At 37.0% G+C, this 22,925-nt stretch overlaps 1 protein-coding gene across 7 annotated transcripts in view; it reads left to right on the top strand.

Annotated features, from left to right (window-relative positions):
• Positions 1-22,925, top strand: part of DPH6 (diphthamine biosynthesis 6) — a 228,043-nt gene that overhangs the window by 174,037 nt on the left and 31,081 nt on the right. The window contains exon 15 of one of the 7 annotated variants that reach the window (XM_039552118.1): positions 3,269-4,037. The exons of 5 other annotated variants lie outside the window; for them this stretch is intronic. In XM_039552118.1, the coding sequence (XP_039408052.1) occupies positions 3,269-3,303 (35 nt within the window). In that variant the 3' untranslated portion in view covers positions 3,304-4,037. Of the gene's footprint in view, positions 1-1,707; positions 3,233-3,268; positions 4,038-22,925 lie in introns of those variants that run through there. One more of the 7 variants, XM_039552117.1, reaches the window with a different exon arrangement.

Below are 22,925 nucleotides of genomic sequence, written 5' to 3'. Positions count from 1 at the left end.
AAAGGAAATTGATCACTTAAGAAAGTATTTGGGAGCTGTAGGAAATACTATGTTATCCTGTATTAGATTATACTTACATCAACAGGGAAAAAGATTTAAAAGAATGGGAAAACTATGACAGTAACATGTACAGCATTTAAAATTCTTTATGTATGTGTGCCTGTACCATGTAAATTGACTAATTTGAAATAGTATTTATTTTTAAGATATATAAATTAATGTGTTAATGAAAATTGCTCTAGAAAATGGGGCACCAGTTCAATACATATGCACATACTTAATCCACTCATATAAATGCTTATCTGCTTTTCTGAACTGCAGCTCACATTTAAAATTATCATGTTAAAGATGGTCCCATAAAAAGACTGGAAAACAATAAAAATCCTATAATGAATTTTAAGAGGCCTGAAGAACTAAGTACTAAATAATCAGAGAACTGTGATAACTACATTAAATCAGAAGTGAAGATCAGAAAATGAAATGAAATGTAAAAATTTTGTATTGTCCACACAAGAACAATTTATATCTAGAAATATATATAGAGAGAATTTATATAGAAATATATATATTCAGTGTAATTAACATATTTTGGGTAATTAGTTATTATGAGAATGATCAGCTTCCATGCCACAGTAATGTGCATAAAGTAGTCTCCTTTTCTTGTTTAAAAACATAGTGGGGGGGGATTTCTATGCTGCTTATGTCTGTATGATACATTTTTTTAAAATTTAGTGAATGCTGGCATTCAATTGCCTGGCAGGATGCAGAGATAGAGTATGCATCTAGGTAGATAGATATGAGTAGGTGCTCGGGAGAAACTTGATTTAGACTGTATAATATTCTTCCCTTTAAAAACCTAAGATAACCTACGGCAAATTCTTCACTGTCAATAATCCAGTTTTTTTAATACAAAAGTTCTCATCTACTTTTAAGTTTATTATGGCACCACAGAAGAATAACATTTACAGACTTAAAATATACAACTTTAAGATATGGCTATTACTAAAGCTTAAATATTATTTAAAGCACTTCACTTGTAATTACTGATAGAAATTTAATTTTTAATAACTATTCTGGAAAAAATATGTGAAGCCAGGTACTTTAAAATATGCCAAAATTATTATATAATATTTTATCTTGTTGCCATTATATGAGTCAATTTGATTTTTCCCAGCTTGGAATATTAGACTAGACATGAAGGGCTAGGAACAGTCTTACAAGTTAAAAAAAGTATATATATATATATGCACATGTATATCCTCTTGCTCTCCAATCTCTTCCAAGAAGGGTTTCCCATTGTCAGCCAACTGATCCTAATATCATCTTAAAGTAGAGAAGATATTTTGAAGTACAGACTTCTTTTCCTTCATGCTGTTTTATGTAGGTAAATACAAGCCCTTTGTAGTTATATTTAGCTTAAGTACTAAGCTTTTCTTTTTACCTTTGTCTTGCTGAACTACTTAACATTTTCTGGGTTTTTCATGTGTTCATTATTTGCCTAAGCAGCCTGCAGTCACTTTCTTCCTGACGTTTTAAGAAATTTCAGGTATTTTCTTCTAAGCTAGCATTCAGGCTCAGTGTTTTTAGAGACCATTTAAGTTTCTAGTATTATGAAGTATATCTAAAAGATATTATACTTCAGTTATCATCCAAAATGTTATTTGCATCTTGTTGCAACTCTGCAAACTCATCTTGGCTGTTTCTTAGTTTTCAGAGTGCTGCATTTGAAGTGTTCTGTCTATTCATGAAGTGGGAACAGCATGGCAATAGCTGCTCCAAACTCATTTTTCAATGTACCAGAATTCTATGTTGGAGAGACTGTACCAAGACAGAGAAAGCAAATTTTACCCCTATACTGCTGATATCGTACTTCACAGCCCATATCTCATCTACTATTCTGCCATCCGTTGCTTCACAGGAAACTAATGGGAGATGCGTAATTTTTCTTGCAAAGGCTAAGTTATAGGACAGCTAAACAACTCTGCTTGATTTTCATATAGTTGCAAGTTAAATTGCAATACAGGAAATTGGGGACAAGTACATTTTTCATCTTGAATGATCAAATTCAACACTAGAGCTCTTGATACAGTTCTCAGGGAACAACCCTTCTGCCAAATTGTTCACCATGGCAAAAAAATAGACTCACAGACACACTGTAATCCTTAACAAGTATTTTGTAAAACAACTGCTGGTGTTCCTGCAGCAATACTTGTTAGTTTTACTAGTTGTGTTAAATTTGCAAAGTGACAATTCCATGTTAGCTCATTTGATAAATAGCCTTTGACCAGATATGAATCTTTTATCTCCTCCTACAGGCTAAACATTTCTGCATGTTTGGAATTAATTGCATTAACTTCATTAATCTGTTTCATGATCTTAAAGCTCCTTCGGGTGTTTTAATCTGGTGTTTGAGGTGACTTTCTTGATCATCCCCAAGCTTCATCCTGTAGTTGTGAACTGGAGTTGACTATTTCACTAGGTTGACTTAAAGCTCTTTGACTGTGATTGTTGTTGCTTGTCTTCTTTATGGATCACAGAGTTTATGTTAGATAAAACTCATAAAAAGTCAAGTAATGAACAGGAAAGAAATAGAATTTGTCTAAAATTTGCTAAAATGCTTTATTGTCCCTAAAAGCATAATCATGACCTTCTGTTGAAGTGGATAGAATTTGTAGCCACAGGGAACCTTTCACACAGATTTCATTGCAAGATTGAAGCTAAAAATGAAAGGCCAGATAGTTCACAGCCATTCTGCAGGCTGTGGACCAAAAAACTGTAACTACTGGAGTAAGTTCAAACTGTTAGCAACTAAAGACTGTCAACATTCTCAGTGTTCTGTCCATGCAGAGCTTGTTGAAAATTCATTAAATTCACCAGAATTAGTGTCATTTCCAGGGTAATATACAGCTTACTGTAGCAAAGAATTACCTGGAAGTAGTGATTCTACTATTCTGACTTACTTCTAATAAACACATTAATTGTATTGTGGATTTCCAATTTTATTCCTCAACTGTTTCTTTAGTAGTCATGTATTTACATACAAATGTTTTTAATATATGCCACTATTACCAACTTAAAAGCTATTTTTTCTTTCTTACATATTCTCACTAAGAAACAGAAGGTTCTAAAATTCCCAGTTACGTTTTTCATCTTGTGCCTTCAGAGGTATCACACTGGTGTCTTGTGTTGGAATTTTGTAAGCAGCAGTTTTAGTGATGAAAAATAAAAAATATTCCTAGCTGTAGTATTCTTTATATTTTGATCTCAGGAGACCTTAGAAAGGAGTTTAGTTTCATCACCTGAATTTTACTGAGAAGCAACCTGGAGACAAGAGAAGGAGGTAATGACTTATTCACATTTTCTCAGTAAGCCTGTGACAGAAATTGAACTTTTGTCTCCTGAATTCTAGCCAAATATTTTCTCAAGCCTACTCTCCTTCTGCACAGGAGTGCAGATTCCAAAATGCCAAAAGACATAAAAAGCAGACAATGTAAACAGGTGCAAATGAACACACAGTTCATAAAATCCTGGCTCCATTTAAGTTGGTGGCAAAACTTCCTTCAGCTTTTATGGAGTCAGGATTTTCATCAGGTCAGACCATCTTTTAAAGACACATTTACACTAATGTGTCTATTCAGATCTCATCTCTTTTTTTTTCCCCCATATACAGTTTGAGTTACCATAGGTTCTCTAATTAAACTTGATACATAATTTGCTGTCAGCTTATATTTCTGAACCAGACCTTAACACTATTCTTTGAATTCATTTTACTTTAAAGAAAAAAATATGTGCTGCTTGTTCTGAAACACACTAAGCTTGGTTTTTTCACCATCGTTCTGACAAATCTGTGTTCTTGGCTATGTTCCTTTGTATTTTCATTATATAGGTATTATTTTATCTGTTGGTGACAAATTTCACTGTTACTTATACATACTGTTCAATTAAATATATTTTCAGTTGTGTTGTGACCACAGAGTAGGATGAAGAGAGATGTGCTGTTGAAATTTTTAAGTGTGTTTTGGATTTAGAACATACATGTTTGCTATAAAAAATTAATGATAGTGTTAAAGGTTACCACAAGTTAATTTTGCTCAGTAAGTAATGAACTTACTAATAATCCATGAGTTAGTAATTAAAAGTTTATATGAAGAACATGTTTTGCTTCTGTCATTAAAGTTTGGGGTAGTGGCTATGGCTGTTCAGTGTCTCTGATTTTATTTGTTGCTTTTTTATATGGTTAAACTGAGCTTTTTCCTCCTTCAAATAATAGTCTGTGGCAGTGTGTAATAAGAATCCACTGAGACACAGAAGGCAAGGAAGTTGACTTGGTGTCAAAATTAAATAATTTGTTATCAACAGGAAGGAATTGGTCTCTGTGTAACCAGTATCTTCCAAAAGTCCTGAGAAAGAAAGTACTTTTCTTTTCCTTAATGTTCAAAAGGAAGCTTACAAACAGCTGAAATCCATATAGTGAACTGTCATACAATCATAAAATAGTCCCATGCACTATTGATGGTGATTTACATAAAGTCAGTTGCGAGAGCAAATGTTTTCTTGAACAAATTATTTCTTGAGGACTATGTTCCTTTCTTCTCCTTTTAAACTACTCATCACTTTCAGAGAATTCTGCCTAGTACCTTACTTGATTAAAGTGGTTCCGAAACTAATGTGGCTTATTATTCCTCACAGGAGAGCCTACTCTGTTTGGAGAGAAATGGTGGCCAGGATCTAAGACAGGAAATGCTTATGAAAGATGAGAGAAATAAAATTGAAAAGGGAAAGTCAGAACAGGACAAATCAGATGTATAATGGCCATTTTGAAATAGTGGTGGTTTCCTGAGAAGCTGCTTTCCTTTTCAAACTTTAGAGATGAAAAGTATTGGTGAAAAAAAAAACCTGCACCAAATCACAGTATCCTTTCCAACATATCACCTGTAAAAATATACTGCTCTGATGTTAGAACAGTAAACTAGAAAATGACTGACACAGAAATTAAACACATCAGCTTGTCCTGCAAAAGTTAAATTATTACTGGTTCTGTGTGTTGTGCCATGGACGACACTGGGTATTTCATTTTTCTTTTGACAGTTTGGATTCAGGAGTTTGATCTGTTTTTCAACAACATGTTTGCTACAGAAAATATTTCATTCTACTGAGCTGACATACTGCTGAGCAGTAAAAGGTCCTAGCTTACATAATATGGGTAAAGCTGTGCTCAATGTGGGAGATACTGACTGGTCACATGGTAACAGAAACTTCAATGCCATGTAAATTAAACTATAGATAAGCAAAGATAGAGTCTACTCTTACTATGATAGAATTAAGCCTTGCTTATTAAAATTGTTTTAGTGGCTCTAATAAAGACTAAAGACAAAAATTAAGCACTTTTGAAAATACTTTTATTGGCTTTAGTCCAGACTTGTCAATTCTTGCGTATATAAGACTAATCTTGCAAGTAAATCACCAGCAATGTATGCACATGACCTGTAGTCAAATTCATGAAAGAGTACCAGAATGTGGAGTTGCATGGGCTGTGCTCTAAGAATTCATAATAACAGTAGTGTAACCAGAGGAGCATTATCAAAGGTCACTGATGTGATTGTACTGCATATATCTAAGTCTTACGGTCGGAACAAATGTTAAAGTCATACTTCTATTATCCTTCCTAGTACAGCTATGTCAAACATAGTGTGGTACAAACATACACCAAACTATCTTCCTCTACATAGAGTACATTGTCTGATGTTTTTCCTTAATGTAACAGGCCAAAGCTCAGTGTAAACAGTGTGCCAGTCGTTGGCATTAGGTGAGGATATCCTATAAATGTTATCAGTACTTACCAGAAGAAAATTGGTTTTACAATGAGGGTGGTGAAATGCTGGAACAGGTTGACCAGAGAAAGGATGAATTCCCCATCCTTGAAAACATTAAAGGTCAGGTTGGACAGGGCTCTGAGCAGCCTGATCTAGTTGAAGATCTCCCTGCTCATTGCAGAGAACTTGGGCTAGATAATCTTTAAAGGTCACTTCCAACCCAAACTATTCTATGATTCTATGATAAAAATTGAAAAATGGCTCTTGCTAAAAACATTTAATTTCTATCAAGTAGTAAGTGCTAGTTGAGAAGGCACATAATTGTCAACATTCAGGCATCTTTTATTTCTGACACTATTCTGTATTTATATAAGCAAGTGATAATTTCTTTTTCATATTAACAACGAGCAAAAAGTCAATATTGGGCCTTTATGCAGAATTTCATTGATTTCCTTTAACACTAGTGATACCTTTCCTGGAGTTATCTTAAGGCAGGATAGCTTTGCTTTGCTGTGCTGTGCTGGCTGACTTTATCTAGAAGAAATTTTCAATGATTTGAGAACTGTACAGATTTAAAGACCTGATTCTAATTGATGGTTAATCAATTTTGAACCAAAATCAGAAGAAGAAACAAAAGCTACTGCCTGGGTGGTCCTATTTCAATCTCTTAACATAGGTGGCTATGTCAAGTTAACTTTTTTATGTCCCACCAGCTAATATAGTTGCTTCTTCTAGGTAATTACAGGTATGTCTGTGATGGTACAGTGCCAGAAAACATTCTGAGTTGTCAGCATTCTCTATACTGTCCCGTGCAGTTCCTCTCCACAGCACTTTGTGCAGTCTGTTGGAGGGTTACAGGCTGAACAAACTAGTGGGCCACTTAGGCAAAACTCTCATCTTTATTAGGTGGTTTGTTTGTTTTTTCAGTGCTTCCTAAAACCTTATCACGTGGTCTTGGGGTCATGATGACTTCACTGAAATTACTAGTTTTACCATTGTCTTCGAATCCAGTCAGAATTTTTTCTTTAATCATGTTCCAAATTTAAAATATTTTTTGCATTTCTTGTCTTGATTAGCTTTTTTGCCAAAAGCAGATTAACATGTTTAGCATTAAAATCAGCACCACAGAACCCCACACCTATAGAGGACAGTATGTGTGAAAGAAGAGAGCGCTCTAAACCATGCAGGTCACAGAGATCCACCTACAAGTGTCCCCAGTCCAGAGATTCAGTAGTTTGCTGCATGAATGTCTTTTCTTTAGCACTCTTCTGCAACATCCCTGTAGGCTACAAGCATGACCTCTGCAGTCATGCTGCTACTGTTTGTGCATTAAACTATTTAAAACCCTTTAGCTGAACCCCAGAATACAGGAGGCAACCTCTTCCACCAAAATCCTTTCCCCACTTCCCATCTCTGCAATGTCTAACAAGGTTAGACATTCTAACTTCTGTGCCAGCAATCCTATAAATGTAGGGAAATATAGCACTGTGAGTTAGTGCCTCTTGCTTTCACCAAAGCAGATGAAAGTTTACTTGGCAACCCTTTATTAATAATTGCATTAGCTAGAGCAGAACCAATATATTAGTCTTAGCTAAATTTGATTCTTTAGGGCTAAAAGTATGTGCATTTATCTTACCTAATAGTGTGTATATAAAGTGCTTGCTCCATAAAAAATTATTTTCTATGGTGCATCCATTTAACTACATCAGCTACACATTGCCCACCAAATGTCACCACTAAGACTGCCAGTGACATGCATATCCTTGGGCAGATTTAAATAGCTTCCTTTATTTTAATTAACCTGTCAGAGACAGCTTCTTCATTTCTAACACTTAAAATTAAGCCTGGCCTAAAGTCTAAATTTAGCCCTCCAGTCGTGAGAGATTTGAAGACCAGTCCCTTTCACAAGGGTTTTGAAATGCTCTCACAGTTGCAAACATAAGAGGAAATGCAGTCTACAAAGTAGCAGATCTGAGTAAGAAGCTTCCAGTTCATATTGCTGCTTTTCTGATTATAGCTGCTTCTAGTCTACTTCCTTTAAAACATCTTCCAAGCCAGAATTAGCAAGTGGCAAACTTCTGTATTCTGCATCTTTTTAAAATGAAACTTTTCTGAGCAATGGGAGTGACAAGGAAAAGTTTACTAGACAAAAAGATTGTAATATGTCTCTAAATAAAGTGTGTCTAAATCATTCTGCTGTTACAACTGTTGCATTTTAGCTTTGCTGTCTTTTAAGAACGTCAGTTAAATTTCCACCTGAAGCTGGTGTTTTGAGACTGGAAAACCATTCCAGAAGAATTGAAATAAGAAGGATTAGCTGACCATATAACGTGACAGTGCAATTAAGTTGTTTGCAGTAATAACTCATTTAACCAGAGACCTATTTAAATTCCTTGTTGCTGTTATAAAAAAGAGTGATGCGATTCACAGTTGCCTGGACAGCTCAGATAAAATCAATTTTGTCTAACTGCCTAGAAGAAGTTAACTGTTTTGTTTAACCTAATGACCTAGGTTCTTTTTGTTAGTTGACAGACACCTCCAAGGGACCCTTCATCCTATTTTAAAATGGGATTAATAATCTTTTAGCACAGAGGGCTGTTTCTCGTCAGATGTGTGGCTTTTAAACCATTAAATTACATAAGAATAACTCCATCCTAAATTTAAAACAAAATTTGTGCAAACCACTGGTTTTGAATTTGAATTTTCCTATTTTAAAAATGGTGTTTGTAACACTCATGACTTATACTAATGAATCACTAAATTCTTTTAAAGTAGTCCTCATAGATGCAATCAAGTCAGAATTAAAACATTAATTTTGAATAGTGTGAATTGTGTCATTTATTTCAACGGACAAATCATTTTGGTAGCTCTGTCACTATAGGTATCAGCCCTTCTTACTGTTCTGTGTCTGATTCTTTTAGAGAAAAGCTCAGCTAATAACTTTACTCAGCATCTCAAGCAGCCTAAGTGTTATGTTTCTCATCTAGCTGCCGCATTTCCCAGCCATTCTGACTGCTTGACAAAATTGTGTATAAGTAAAAAATACCCAGGTCCTGCAAATGTGGTAGCAGTATAAATTATATTAATTTTACACTTGACTTTTCTATAGTGTATCTGACTCTTTATTTAGTAAGATAAAATAATATATTTCATTAAGGAGCTGCTGAATTCAAGGCTTGAGAATATACTAGGTTTTAACATGCCTATACAATTTATTTGTAACTATTTAATTGAAAAAAATTCAGTCTAATCACTTTTAGCACATGAGTTATATTCAGCCTGTAAACTCCTTATTATTCATATGCAGAGGGATGTGTCCAATGATTAAGACCCCAAGGATTTGATTGAAGGAATAATCTGCATTTCTAAAGAAAAAATAAGCGGTGGGGTATTTAATTCTTGATAGAAATGTTGTGATGCACATGACAGCATCACTAACTCTTAGTTTTAAAAACAGTATCTGCAACTTGCTTGTCCATTGGCTGGTTCACTGCTATATCTGTAATGCACAGTCTTGATCTAGTAATTGCTTATTATGCAGTTGTTTATCCACTCATTTGAAACATCCTGAAATTCAGTCTAGCTCAGCAAATTGCTGTGCTTAAGGCATTTTTACATTCTAGGAAATTATAATATCCCCAGAAGGCAAAGAATTAATAATAAAAATCCTCTTTTGTAAAAGATTATCATTGCAGAGCAAATGGAGCAGATCTTCCCTATCTTAGCACATTAAATATTCTCATTTTTTTCTATGAAAGTGTGATGAAAAGACTACGTGGGGATCACTGTTTTATTAACTTGTTAAGAGACAAATTTACTGAACCAATGCAGCATATTGATTTCAGTGTCTGCTATATGGAAAAGCAGCAATAGTAATGGATGACTTCTAGACATTTCCATATGGAAGTTAGCTCATTCTTTAGGCACTTTGTGACCTTTGTTTTTCTGTTTAGGCTGGCACTAAGGAGTTAATGATTCAGATTACAAGGATGCTTTCTTGTTTATTACTTAGAAGTTTTTCCTGCCTTCCAAATGATTTATTCCTAGTATGACCACCCTTATTGAATACTTTGCAAAGGATCCACAGTTTGTCTCTTTCTATTGGAAACAGTATTCTGGCGAGTAGATTTCTGGTTTGATAGGCCATAAACAGAAATTATAACACTATATGCAGCACATTTTTCATCAGTTCTCAAATACTATTCAGCTGATTAAGCATGCATCCATCTCTGGAGTGGGGGAGCTTAATCTAATTCTTAAAATCCATCACATAATACAGATTACTTGATCTAATTTCCTTTATAATTGCAAACATACAAAGGTAAGTATCATAGCTAAGATACTTAAAAAGAAGGAAAAAGGTAACAGTCAAACAAAATTGAGTTGCAATCCTCTAGGTACTTTTCTTGAAATTTTTAAAGTCCACAAGCATAGCTGTCTTCCAAGTTTTATTTTTTGCTTTATATTTTGAGGAATTAGAGGATTCTTATTAATCTAGGAGCTCAGTGCTGCTTAGTCTAGGAGTTCAATGCTGATTTTATTTCCATTATTCATTTTCACATTGCAGCAGTCGAGCATCCAGCAAAAACCAGAGATTTCAGAGAGTATGCAGGCATTTGTGGTTCTTCACCCTACAAAATGAGTGATTCATGTAGGCAAGGGCTGAAATCGTAGCAACACAATTCAGAAATTAATCTTCATATAGCTGCACTCTTACCATATTTTTTTACAAAAAGGAAAGTTTGTAAGTTCCTTTCTCAACTGTCTATTTTGTATCTCTCAGAGGTTACAAGCCTTTCTACTCAGTAATATTAATAATCTAGACAAAGAGTCTTCTTATTAGCAACATTAAGTCTACACAGGTAAGTGGTTTATGGGAATTAATTATGTATTTTTGGGCCGAGCCATCAGAAATATCTTCTGGATGTTTTTATCAAGCCTAGCCTTAGAATCTGTACAATAGATAGTTTAAATTTTTATCCTGAATTTCAAAAAGATGAATAATTACAGAAATAGAAAGATGGAAATTGAAATAGAAATGCATATAGGATTTCCAAGTAAGTAAAATTTACTTCTGACATAAATTTAGATCACTATTTATTATTTTTATGTAAGCTATCAGCAGAGGGGTTTCAGAAATAGCTCACTTATATGTTCTTGTGGATATACAGGATATACAGTGACCTACTTTGTAGACATGGACAGAACTGTGTCTGTAAAAGTATTTAAAGTGGGTCTCTAATGTAAAACATCATTTAAAAGAGTCTTATTGAAGCAGCATCTTTTACATAAGCTCTCAGATATACTAAAGTAGTAACAATTATTCATCAGGCAATCTCAAAGCATTTCACAAAGACAGGAAAGTACTTTTTTTTATTCTACAAAATGGAAGCATGAAATCTGGAGTTTGATTTTTTTGAAGGATCAAGTATTTCAGTTGCTTAGAAACACAAAAATGAGAGAGAAAGGTCCTTCCTTACACTTAAGGAGCCATGTGTCTATACACCACTGCAGCTTTTGCAAAATTAAATAAATCATAGCTCTATTCATGTTCATGAAGCCAAATAAATTTCCCAGGGTCTTCCAGCAACTCAGTGGCAGAGCTGGCAATGGCATTCCTGCCCCTTGGATTTTTATGCTGGGTCCTTTCCCCTTGACTGTCCCTTCATCAATGCATTGACTGAAATGCGAAATAATTGTTTTACCGATATCAACATTGGAGTAACAGGCAAGGAGAACTGAATATGAAGAGGTGGTTCATCTGAGGAACTTTGACAAGATGTGCAGAATGCAAGTGAGCCAGAAGCACTTTATGACACATTCAGAACCTGAATTACAGTTTTAGTAATCATCAGTTCCCCTTCTTCTCTGTCATTTCTTTATTTAATATATTGCATGGAAGAGACTTACCGTGCAAGTTTTATAAGCTTGCAATAAAAATATAACAACTGTTGTATTAAATTATTTAAGTAGTAAACCATTGTAAAAAGCAGACAAAGTTATATCAATGTGGAGACAGAAAAAATTATTGTGATGGAGTATAAAATATATTGTGCTGATTACTACAGAATTTTTGCCCAGTTTAGCATATTGTAAATCCTTGGTTGGCCTTAAGAATGAAACTGCATGTAGATTTTTTAAAAGAATTATGGCAAGTGATTAAGAAAAGTGAAGCTAAAATCAAATTTATAATTTAAAAACAAATCAGGAAAAATGTGACAGCAGACAAAAAATATTTAAGAGGTCAAAAGAGAGAATTGTGGCAGAGCAAAGGATCAGTGTATTTAAAATTTCCAGACTTCACCTGAGGGAGAGCTAGAATTCTGAAGGAAATGGATAACCAGCATTTTATTTTTAAGAAAGTAGATTATTATTTTATTCTTTAGTACTATGCTTTACTAAAGGGATGTACCAATAACTTTGAATCTGGCTGTATTTATATTAGTAGATTTGAAAGTGCTAGATTTACCAAAATCAGTAACTACAAAGGGAAACAAATATATTTAGCATGAAGTTCTGACTATAAATGATAAGAACCATTTAAGTTTCCTTTATTCTGCCTCTTTGCTCTTGGTAAGTCAAAAATGAAACTGATTAAAAGATGATGAATAACAATAATCATCATCATCCTCCTTTAGCATTTTCCTGTTTCACCTTTTTATCTTACCAGATTTTTTGGGACTTTTAATGACCCCAGGTGTTCTTGTGGCACATTGCAGATGAGTTTTCTTTGCCCTGAAAAGTTATTTGGCAGAAATTCAGCTAGGCAGAGCATATTTTGTTACCTTCCTTTCTACCAAAATGTGCTTTCTGCAAAAGAGAAAAAGAGGTGATGGCCTCCTTCTAATGAATCGTCATAGCAGTGGTGTAATTGAAAAACCACCTTGCAAGAGAAGCCTTTTTTTAGAAAAAGCCAACTCATTCAGCTAATGTAGAGTAGAAAATACTGGTAAGACCACTCTAGTGATGATCTTGCAGGTGTGATATTCCCTGACAAATTAAGGCCCAAGGCATAAAGTACCAGTGTTGACCAAAGAAAGGGCTGTATGGGCCTCTTATCTTTACTTTAAAACTTCATGAACAATTTATTTCTCTCTACCTGTACTGAAAAATTGTTACAACCACATCTTAAACAGAACGAAGCACAAGGATAAGTTATGTTTTCACTGTGCCTGTTAGGCTGGGCTTCTGTTGGTGGAAAAGATAAAGGTCGCCCTTCCATCACTTGCACTTCATATTTCTTAAAAGTGGTTAAAGCATCACATACATTTTTCTTCTGAGCATTTTCAATTTCATTAATCCAGTATCTCTTTGAGCTAACATGGTTCTTAAGAGAGATGTAGCTTAAGGCTCCAGAAGCAGAAATTCCTGACAAAAGAACCAGTGATCCAGCAGAGGAGCTGTCAGTGCTTCTGACTGACAGGTCACCTGTGGGTCCTGGCCCACCTTAGGGGGCTGATCCAGCTGGGTGAACCTGAAACCTCTAAGCAACGGCCCAGATCTGGGCAGCTTTTCCATTTACTGCTGTGCTATGCTGTATACTTTAGCTGTCAACACAAAATATAAGAGTTACAGAAAGCAATGCAGTTCGTGCAGTCCCAAAAGGCATTCTATAAAGCTTTTTTGGTTTGTTTTTTTTCTTAAACAGATGTTTGAGACCATGTGTTTTGGTGGAGAAACATTCTTCTTTTTTAAAAAGATATATATTTGTGCAATAATTTAACTTAATGCAGACTTTTTTGATATACTGTGGTATAAAATATATTGCAATGTTTAATAAGAAATCATAATACAGTTAGATGTAGAACCTTATGACAGGTATAATAGACTATTTTGCCACGAAGTCCACAGGTATCTTTCAAATGACCTGTAAACAGCTTCACCTATTGATGGTGGAAGAAGAGCAGAGGCCTCCAAGCAGTGAAGTTGTTTAACACAGAGCGGGTGGAACGTGTGCAGCACTGCTCTTCTGGGACTGTGATTTTAATTTCCAGAGATCCAAGAGCAGCCCAAGCAAAAGGCTGGTTCAGTTCTTTGCCACTGTATTATTGTTTGGAAGTGTCCTCACTGTGGTACGCTCTCAAGAGAAGGGCTGTATGCTGGGTCAGAATTCGGGGTCAGTTGTTGGCTTTTCTACAAATTACCTTAACAAATCATGTAATTCTTCCAGTGTTTTCTATGGCTCAGTTTCCTACCTATCCAGTGTTCGTTTTTCAGCTCTCAGAGTTTTGTGTCAATGGTAAACTCTTGGTGGTAGACTTTGTCTGTTATTCAGTGTTTATTTAGTGCCTCATAAAATGACACCTAAGTCTTGCTGAAGGCTTTTGTAAATTATGCTATTAATAACTTCAAGTTAGAGCAAAAATGACTTGCAGCTCAGATAACTATGTGGCCAAGTTACAGACCCTTTTTCTTTCATTTTGCTGTTGTTTGACACAGCTGAATGACTCTCCCAAGCCTCCTGTTCTTTAACAAACTATGAGCTCATATTACACAGGAAGCACTAGCACTGAGATTTATTTGTCATCCTTAGAGGCCATGAGAAGGAACAAAAGACTTTCATCCCTCTTTTTTTGTTCCTTGGCTGTAGGGAGTAAGAGGGTACTGATATCTTGGGTCACTGCCATACAGGATAAAAATCCAATTAATGTAAATCTGCCAGATCGAGGGGAAGCAAGTAGTGTGGCTATCAGGAGCCCACAAATTTCTGGGTGGATCATCAGCAACATCTGGCAGCACAATTTCCCCATTAAAACAGAAGCTGGGTTTTGTTCCATCTCCAAATACTGGTCTACCCTTCTTTTTAGCCTGCTCTGGATAATTTTGCATAAGTTGTCAGTTGCAGCAGTAATGAAATTTTAGTCATTTGTTGAGTCAGCACAAAAGGCAGTGAATGCCATGACCACTGTTACATCTTCCAGGAAGCTTTGATTAAACTGCTGTGAAGCCAGACCTGGATCAATATGAATGATCTTCATTGACCTAATAATGTATTTAACATGTTTGGTGCACTTTTATCTGTTTCTGTTAGAATACACTGTTTACATTAGTGCAGGAGATTGATTTAAAGTTTCAGAGTTCTTTACAATGGTAAACATTAGAAATAACCTCATTAGTTTGCACATGATACTATATATAAATATGTAATCTACCATGCAAGGTCCTCAATGTACCTTGTGTAAATTAGCATAGCTACCATTTATACTTGTTGAGAATCTGGCCTAGAAACTGAAAACAATTATTCCATCAGTATTATTTTAAATGATCACAGCTTAACTTGACATAAAGCAAGGACCATATGATCTCTGTACCCAGTCAAAAGATGCTTACCACAACATCTTTTAGAAAGCTTTTCTATTATTTGTAGACTAAATTCTCCTACCAGCAGATGTATGTGGTGTCCTCTAGTTATATGAACATCTCTCTGTGGTCTGGCCTTTTGGATGCATTGTGTCCAGTCAGGTATTTCTTTAACCCACTGGCTTTGAAGACTATTTAGCAGACTTGAATAAACGAACAAATGTGGAAGCTGTACCAAACATATCACTTGGGGATGTCAAAGCACTTCACAAACATTGTTACAACTTAGTCCATGTGTAACCACCGAAGGACATATTTGCTTCAGTATGTCTCATGACAGCTTCTTAAAAAATATACTTAAGTGAATTTAACACTTGTGAAAGGTGCCAGATTGACAGGCCCTAGAGATAAAAGTTCCTGCATTACCAGCAGGCACAGCCGGGCTTCCCACACACACTGCCCCACCAATGTCCCCAACCCTACCTGGAGGGCACAGCAACCAACTGTCCTACAGCTTGCAAATCTGCCCATCTCATGCTCCTGGACTATGGGCCAAGAGTCAGTAGCTGCAAAGTGACCTAAGGGTGAAAAACCAAGTTCCATAATTACTGCACAGGTGCTGTTGCAGTTGATCATTTTCACACCAAGTTTTCAACTAATCTGGAAAAAAAAAGTAAAGTACATGTTTATCTGATTTAGAGTACAACAAAAACATGTGTGTGAGCCTCTAGTGAATCCTGTGGTTCTATCTGCCCATATAGGCACATTCAGGTGAGACTATATGAGTGAACAAGTATATACACATACTGTGAAGTGCATTCTTAAATGCCTCCTGAAAAATGGGTCTTTACTACTTCCTATGTTTGTAATAGTCTGTCTCCATTCATAACTCATCCCTGCTTGGCGTCACTACAGCCCATCCTCCCCAGAGATTCTGGACACAGCTGGCATACAAATTCAATAACCATCCACCCCATAAAGAGATTGGATTGTTACAGGGTTGAAGGATAGCACGCAGGGAAAACCAGCTCATGATCTTTGCATTCTGTCATGGTTTTAGAAAAAGCACAAGTTCTTCTCTGAGTGATTGTACTCGTAAAGTTCAGTCCTCCATTCTCTTTGAAATTATATTTAGACTCACTGTGAGCATTGGAAGGGCATGCTTAAGTGTTTCTTTATTTAGTGCAGAAGGCTAATGACATTTTAAACAAAAGTGCACATTTATAACCTTGTATAGGCTGATTCTCAATCTGTATATAGGACATGACTAAAAACAGAACATTGGAAAACACACGGCGATGAGTTTTCATGTTCTGCTATTTTCTAAGCTGTAGCCAGCAGCTTGAAAGAATTATTATGGAAGCCAAATCTTAATTCTTTCTACTGAGAAACAGCCCTAATATGCAGAGGAGCTCAGCAACAAGTGTTTATCTTTAAAAGAGTCACATTTATTTCTGCTACTTGCTGTTGATATGCATGATAAAATACCTCATTGGACTGGTACTGTGGGCACTTTGGAAGGTAACTTCTGTATATCCAGAGAGAGTTGGGTGGCTTACACCTTTTTTAGGGATGGCATTTGGGTCTGAAATTTTAATTGTTGTAAATATTCATCTATTTTATGATTATCATTGCCCTATTTTCTTTCCTTCTCATCATTTCTGGTGTATCTGTCACACTGTACAACTTTAGGAAGCATCCCTGCCAGCTCAGTCCATACTATAACTAAGATGAAGTTTAGGTTTCAAAATTTAGCAGGAAGCTCATGAGAGAATGTATACTTGGAAGAGGATGTTTTAAGATGGTAGTGTCCATGAACTCTGCTTGAATATGTTGCCTCACCCAGCCTCAGTTTTCCTGTGCAGGCTGTCTACTGTAAAAAAAAGACCATCTTCCCTTTTACAGGTTTGGTCTCTTTAGTACTGGTTTCATGTTTTTTTCAACCTAGTTTCAAATACTCAGTGTACCTGAGTCAGGTTTTCTTTTGGACTGTTTCTTTTTTTAATTTGTTTTCTGCTTGCATTTGTGTAGTACCCCAATTGCATTTTCTTTTCATTCATTTTATTCAGTAGTTCCTAATTTTACTTTTATCATGTTATAAATTTCACTTCCATCTGCTACTTTTTACCTGCCAGTACTATTAAGTCTTTTGCCATCAACCACCTCTTTAATATTTTTGACCTAGTAGCTTGCCTTTTGCTTTCAGAAAGACAAAAGGCTTTTCTTGTCTGCTAATGAGAGAGGAGGAGGGCAACACCAGCGACCTTCTCGTACAGAATGACAATGCTCCACTCCCATAAAGATGCAGAGGAAGAGAAAAAGATGTTTACCAGTTTTTCCTAAGATGCACAGTATACTTGGGCACCACTAAAAACACTATTTGGAAGCAAAGGCTTCCTAAAGTTTACCTATCCCCTTCTGAAGTTCCTTCACAGTTCATATAAAAAGAGTATAGATGCGAAGTATTGCTTTAATTTTGATTTTAAAAGGCTAGAAACTAGAATTCCTTATTAGGGAATGATAGGAGAGAGGTTCTTTCAGGACTAAGTTAAACAGAAGCCTTCAGAAGAATAGAAGGGGGTTGGTTCATTCCCATCTTCATGTAAATTGAATTACAGGGTTTAGTAAGTGAAACGGATCATAAGATAGACCCCGCAGAGGCCAGGAAGCACTAATTAACGCCCACAGTGAGTAACGTTTCTGAAATTGGTCTTTAATCAAACTTTGCTCTGAAAACAAAACAAGGTATTGTGGCAGCTTGATAAAAGAGATGCATCACCAAGGCTGACAGGCCCACTATCAAACCGATACTAAAAATAACTGTTCTGTCTACTAATTTTCTTTCAGATGCTAAAAAAATGCATGAGCTACAGTCTAAAAAGACTTGTACAGTTACTCAGCCAAGTGACTCAGCTCTAGAAAAGTGAGGTTCCTGTAAATGTTAATGCTCTCCCTGATTATGAGGGAGCCCTTTTTCTTTCCCACACCCTCCTGTTGAAGCAGAGGAACAGCAGAGAGGATTGTGACGCTGGGAGAGGAAGATGCGGCATCTGGATTCCTTCAGAGTTGGTCATTTTATGCCAGCAGTCCCTCTCCTCTTGCTGCTGGTGGTGCAGCATTCAGGCATCCTGACTAACTTACTGGTATAGATTAAGCCAATCACTCATTTTTCTTGTATCTCACATGAACAGTAAGGTCCATGACTGCTGCCTTTTGCGCTCACAACTTCTCCTCACTAAATCTGAGAGCAGGAGTTACCAGTATGGCATGCAGGGAAACACAGCTCATTTTCCTCATTTCCTTTCATCTGCTCAGCTGTAGGAAGAGTTGCTACAACTCCTGTGGGTACCCATCAAGCCTAGAGCAACTTTCATTATGTTTTCACTGTAGCCTGCTTAAAAACATTACTAGAACTTCTAGGTTTGGGATAGATTCCAAAGGTACAAGAAGTCCACTGCACAAACAGGACTAGCAGTAAAATGTAACAGAGCACTAGTCTTCTCTTTATAGCAGATTTTTCTCTTGGCACAAAAAAGACATGGACCTGTTGAAGTAGGTCCATAGGAGGGCCACTAAAATGGACAGAGGAGTGGAACTTATCTCTCCAGTGAGGAAAGACTGAGATAGTTGGGGTTATTTAGCTTGGAGAAAGTTCTTGGGAGACTGTTTATTGGCCTTTCAATATATACAGGGAGCTTATTAGAAAGATGGGAGAGACTTTTTAATAGGGCTTGTAGTGATGCCCCTTATCCAAGGAGTAATGGTTTTCAACTAAAAGAGGGTGGATTCAGACTAGATGTGAGGAAGTTTTTACAGTGAGGGCAGTGAGACACTGGAACAGGTTGCCCATAGAGGTGATTGATGCCTCATCCCTGGAAACTTTTAAGGTCAGGTTGAATGGGGCTCTGAAGCACCTGGTCTGGTTGAAGATGGCTCTGCTTATTGCAGGGGGTGGGACTAAATGAGCTTTAAAGATCCCTTCTAATTCAAACTATTTTGTGATTCCGTGGTTTCTTTTGGTGAATGCTCTGCTGGGTTAAGTGTTGCTCTGTTTCTATGTCCAAAGTGACAGAATCCTATCAGTCTGGATCCTAATAACCATATCCTTCACAGAAGAGGTTGCAGTCATCTAAAATGGTGTCCAGTATTAGGAACAAGCTGAAAGGGGATGGCTAACATTGGCCTTGGTGCTTTCAGTATAGGCTGTATGTTCATCTGTTATATGGTTACTTGAAAAAGGTGTTTTCATTGTTACATTGTTTAGTATGAGAAGAAAGAAGTCTGTCAGTATAGATGGGTTCATAAATTGCAAGACAACCTGAAATGTAATGTGAGGAATTCGTGGAGATAAGTTTTTATGAAAGAATTGTTTGCAGATACAGACATGCAGATCTGGCTGCTTTGGCAACTGACCAGGCATATGACTTGAGTTCCAAACACAACTACAATTCCCTCTGTAATTTCTTTTTTTTTTTTTAATTTTGGGGTATGTATACTTACAAATAAGCCTGAAACAGTAAATTTGGGGTTTTTTTTGAAGTCTAAATTATACCAGTTACTTTTTCTGTTAACAAATGGTATTGTGTATTACCATTCAACAGAAAAGCTCATTCATCAATTGTTGACATTGAAAGAAGGGAGAGAAATCTAGACATAGTTTAAAAAATCTCAACCACACAGATTATGTTTTGAAAGTTATGTAGCAAAGAACACAAGTCATTTTATAGTCACAGTTCCAATGACTGGCTTAGGAAATCACAGATTTAAAGTGGTTTCGCAGCCTTATCCAAAATCCTACTGGTCATTTGTCTCATGTAACATTGGCTATAACAGACTTCCCCTGCAATTCAAAGCAGCTGCTTAACTTATGTTCAGATAAATAATGTCATCAAACAGAAACATAAGACGCCATATGAAAAGCCAAGTATTGGACTTCGAAAAATATTCATATTGTCATTTAAAATCTTCACAGCTGTAGCAAAAAAACCCAGCACAAAATCCTATTTTGCCAAGTGACTCCCTTTTATATTCCAACAGTATATTCTTGTTTACTGGGTTTGATTTTATTTTGGATAGAAAGGTATGAATTGCAATGAAGCAAGCAAACTGTGCAGGTTTTTTTTCAAAATCTTGTATCAAACTACATCATTTTATATAAAGAAAAATGTTAGAAAAACCCTGGACTGTAAAAACAGACAACATTTGGAAGCACAGTTTCCGTTCTTGCTGTGGTTGTACACCAGAGACAGTCAGCTGGATGTTTAAGAAAGGGAGAGGTGTCTCCAGTTCCTCGTGTTCCACCTTTTCATTGCACTGCCTGATCATTTAAGGCAGAGGCTTGTTCCAGGCAGCTTTAATTAAACTATGCTGTGAAACCATATATAGATCAATGGAAACGACCCATAACAAGCTAATCATGTATTTAACAGTGTTCAGTCCAGTTCAATCACCTTCTAACATTTCTGTGGCTTTACACTTATGTGACAAAGCCCTGAATGTGTATATGTATTTTTAATCCATCTCATTAGTGACCATATGCTTTGGCTTCAAGGGAGACAAGAACTGTCTGCAATCTGCCAGGGATTTAGGGACATCAATAATTTGTGAATAGTCATGTTGGTACTGGTCGAAGGGTTAAGTGTTCTGCACACCAGGGGCAGATCTTTTGGGACTGGAACTCTTAGTCAACTGTTAGGAACCTGATCCCCTGTGATGCATCTTTTCAAAGTACATGCAGCATGTCAGATCTCTGCTGCAGAAGCAATGGAGCTTTATTAGCTCAGGGATTTAAAAACCTGCTCTAAGCAATGTAACAATATCTTTTGGTTAAAAAGTGAAGGAAAGATAGTAGTTGTAATATGAAAGTGATTTTTTACGTACTGGGCTAAAAGTGATCTCCCTTTTTGCTACCATTTTCCTTTTTCATATGAGCTATTAGATTACTACTCCCTTGCAGATATACAGTGAAGCAAGAGTATGGCAACAATAACAAGGACCTGATTTTGAAAATGTAAGTGGATTCTGTGGCCTTACGTGATACTGCCTAAATCCTGCTGAGGCCAATGACAGCAAAGATGTAAAAATCACCCTCCTAATCATTTGGAATGACCCTTTAGGAGCTCTCAGGACATTTTTCTACCTAGTATGAAAAGCACCTTTAAAAACAAGGGCTTACAGTCTTAGTTTGTGCCACGTTATATGGAAGGGCTGCTAAGTCAACATAAGAGATCATCAAATTATTGATTTCAGTATCCTGTCTTAACAAAGGAATAGCAGAAATAGATGGTAATGCCAGAAGAAATTTCATATGGAACCTGCTCCCTGAACTTCTGTGGATCATTTGGGAGCAGGGGGATCCATCTTGCAGGATGAAGTTCACCTGTTTTGAGCAAATTTCATGTACTTATAATCATAGAATCATAGAATGGCTTTGGCTGGAAGGGATCTTAAAGATCATCCAGTTCCAAACCCCCCACCTTGGGCAGGGACATGTTTCACAAGACCAGATTGCCCTGAGCTCCATCCAACCTGGCCAGGAACACTTCCTGGGCTGGGGCATCCACAATTTCTCTGGGCAACCAGTTCCAGTGCCTCACCACACTCACAGTAGAGAATTTCTTTCTAATATCTAACCTAAACCTACTCTTTTTCAATCTGAAGCCATTCCCCCTTGTCCTATCACTACATGCCCTTGTAAAAAGTCCCTCTCCATCTTTCCATCCTTTTAGGTACTGGAAGGCCACAATTACGTCACCCTGAAGCCTTCTCTTTTTCAGGCTGAACAAACCCATTTTTCTCAGCCTTTCCTTGTAGGAGAGGTGCTCCATCCCTCTGATCACCTTGGTGACCCTCTTCTGGTCTTGCTCCAACAGACCAATGTCCTTCCTGTGCTGGGACCCCAGAGCTGGATGCAGCACTGCAGGTGGGGTCTCACCAGAGCAGAGGGGCAGAATCCCCTCCCTCTCCCTGCTGCCCACGCTGCTCTGGATGCAGCCCAGGACACACTTGGCTCTCTGGGCTGCCAGTGCCCATGGCTGGGTCATGTCCAGCCTCTCACCCAGCAGCACCCCCAAGTCCTTCTGGGCAGGGCTGCTCTCCATCTGTTCATCCCCAGCCTGTGTTGATACCTGGGGTTGTCCTGAACCAGGTGCAGCACCAGCACTTGGTCTTGTTAAACCTCATGAGATTCCCATGGACCCACCTTGAGCTGTGTTGTAATGGCAACAAGGACATAGATTTTCAGCAGCAATGGTGTCTTCCAACTCTTTGTGTTTACACCACGCTGCGTGCATTGGTGTACAGGCACCTCAGCTGGGCTGTCAGCTGTGTCAGCTTCCTAGAGGAACACCCCTTAATTTCTTTGAGATATTTCCCTGATGTTTCCCTGTTGACTTCTGTTACCTCAGGAGTCCCCTGGCTGGTCTCCATGAAACTGCAAGTGTGCTGCAACGTGGCTAGCACGTTGGACTGTCACAGGATATGAAAACATCCACAATGCACACCACTTGTTTGCTGTTTGATAATCAGCTGGTTTTGCTTGTACTTAAACATTCTGTATCAGGGCAGTTTAAATAACTTTAAGACTGACATCAGTCATCTATAGCTCCTATTAAAGCTCCAGTAAGCACACGCACTGTAACCCTCTGTCCTTTACTTGTTTTTGCTTTTAAAATCAACTTCTATAAGTATGGCACACAACTGAGCAAGCATTTCCGTGTATGATATAAAGGAAGGACATTTTTGAAATCTTTGTATTCAAACAAAGAGTTACATACTCAGAAAACACTCATGGCTGAGGCTCTTATTTATCTA

The sequence above is a fragment of the Corvus cornix genome, chromosome 5 (assembly GCF_000738735.6).
Source record: "Corvus cornix cornix isolate S_Up_H32 chromosome 5, ASM73873v5, whole genome shotgun sequence".
Classification (NCBI taxonomy): Eukaryota; Metazoa; Chordata; class Aves; order Passeriformes; family Corvidae; genus Corvus; species Corvus cornix.
Note: the sequence above shows the minus strand (reverse complement) of the source record. Positions and strands in the feature narration are given on the sequence as shown.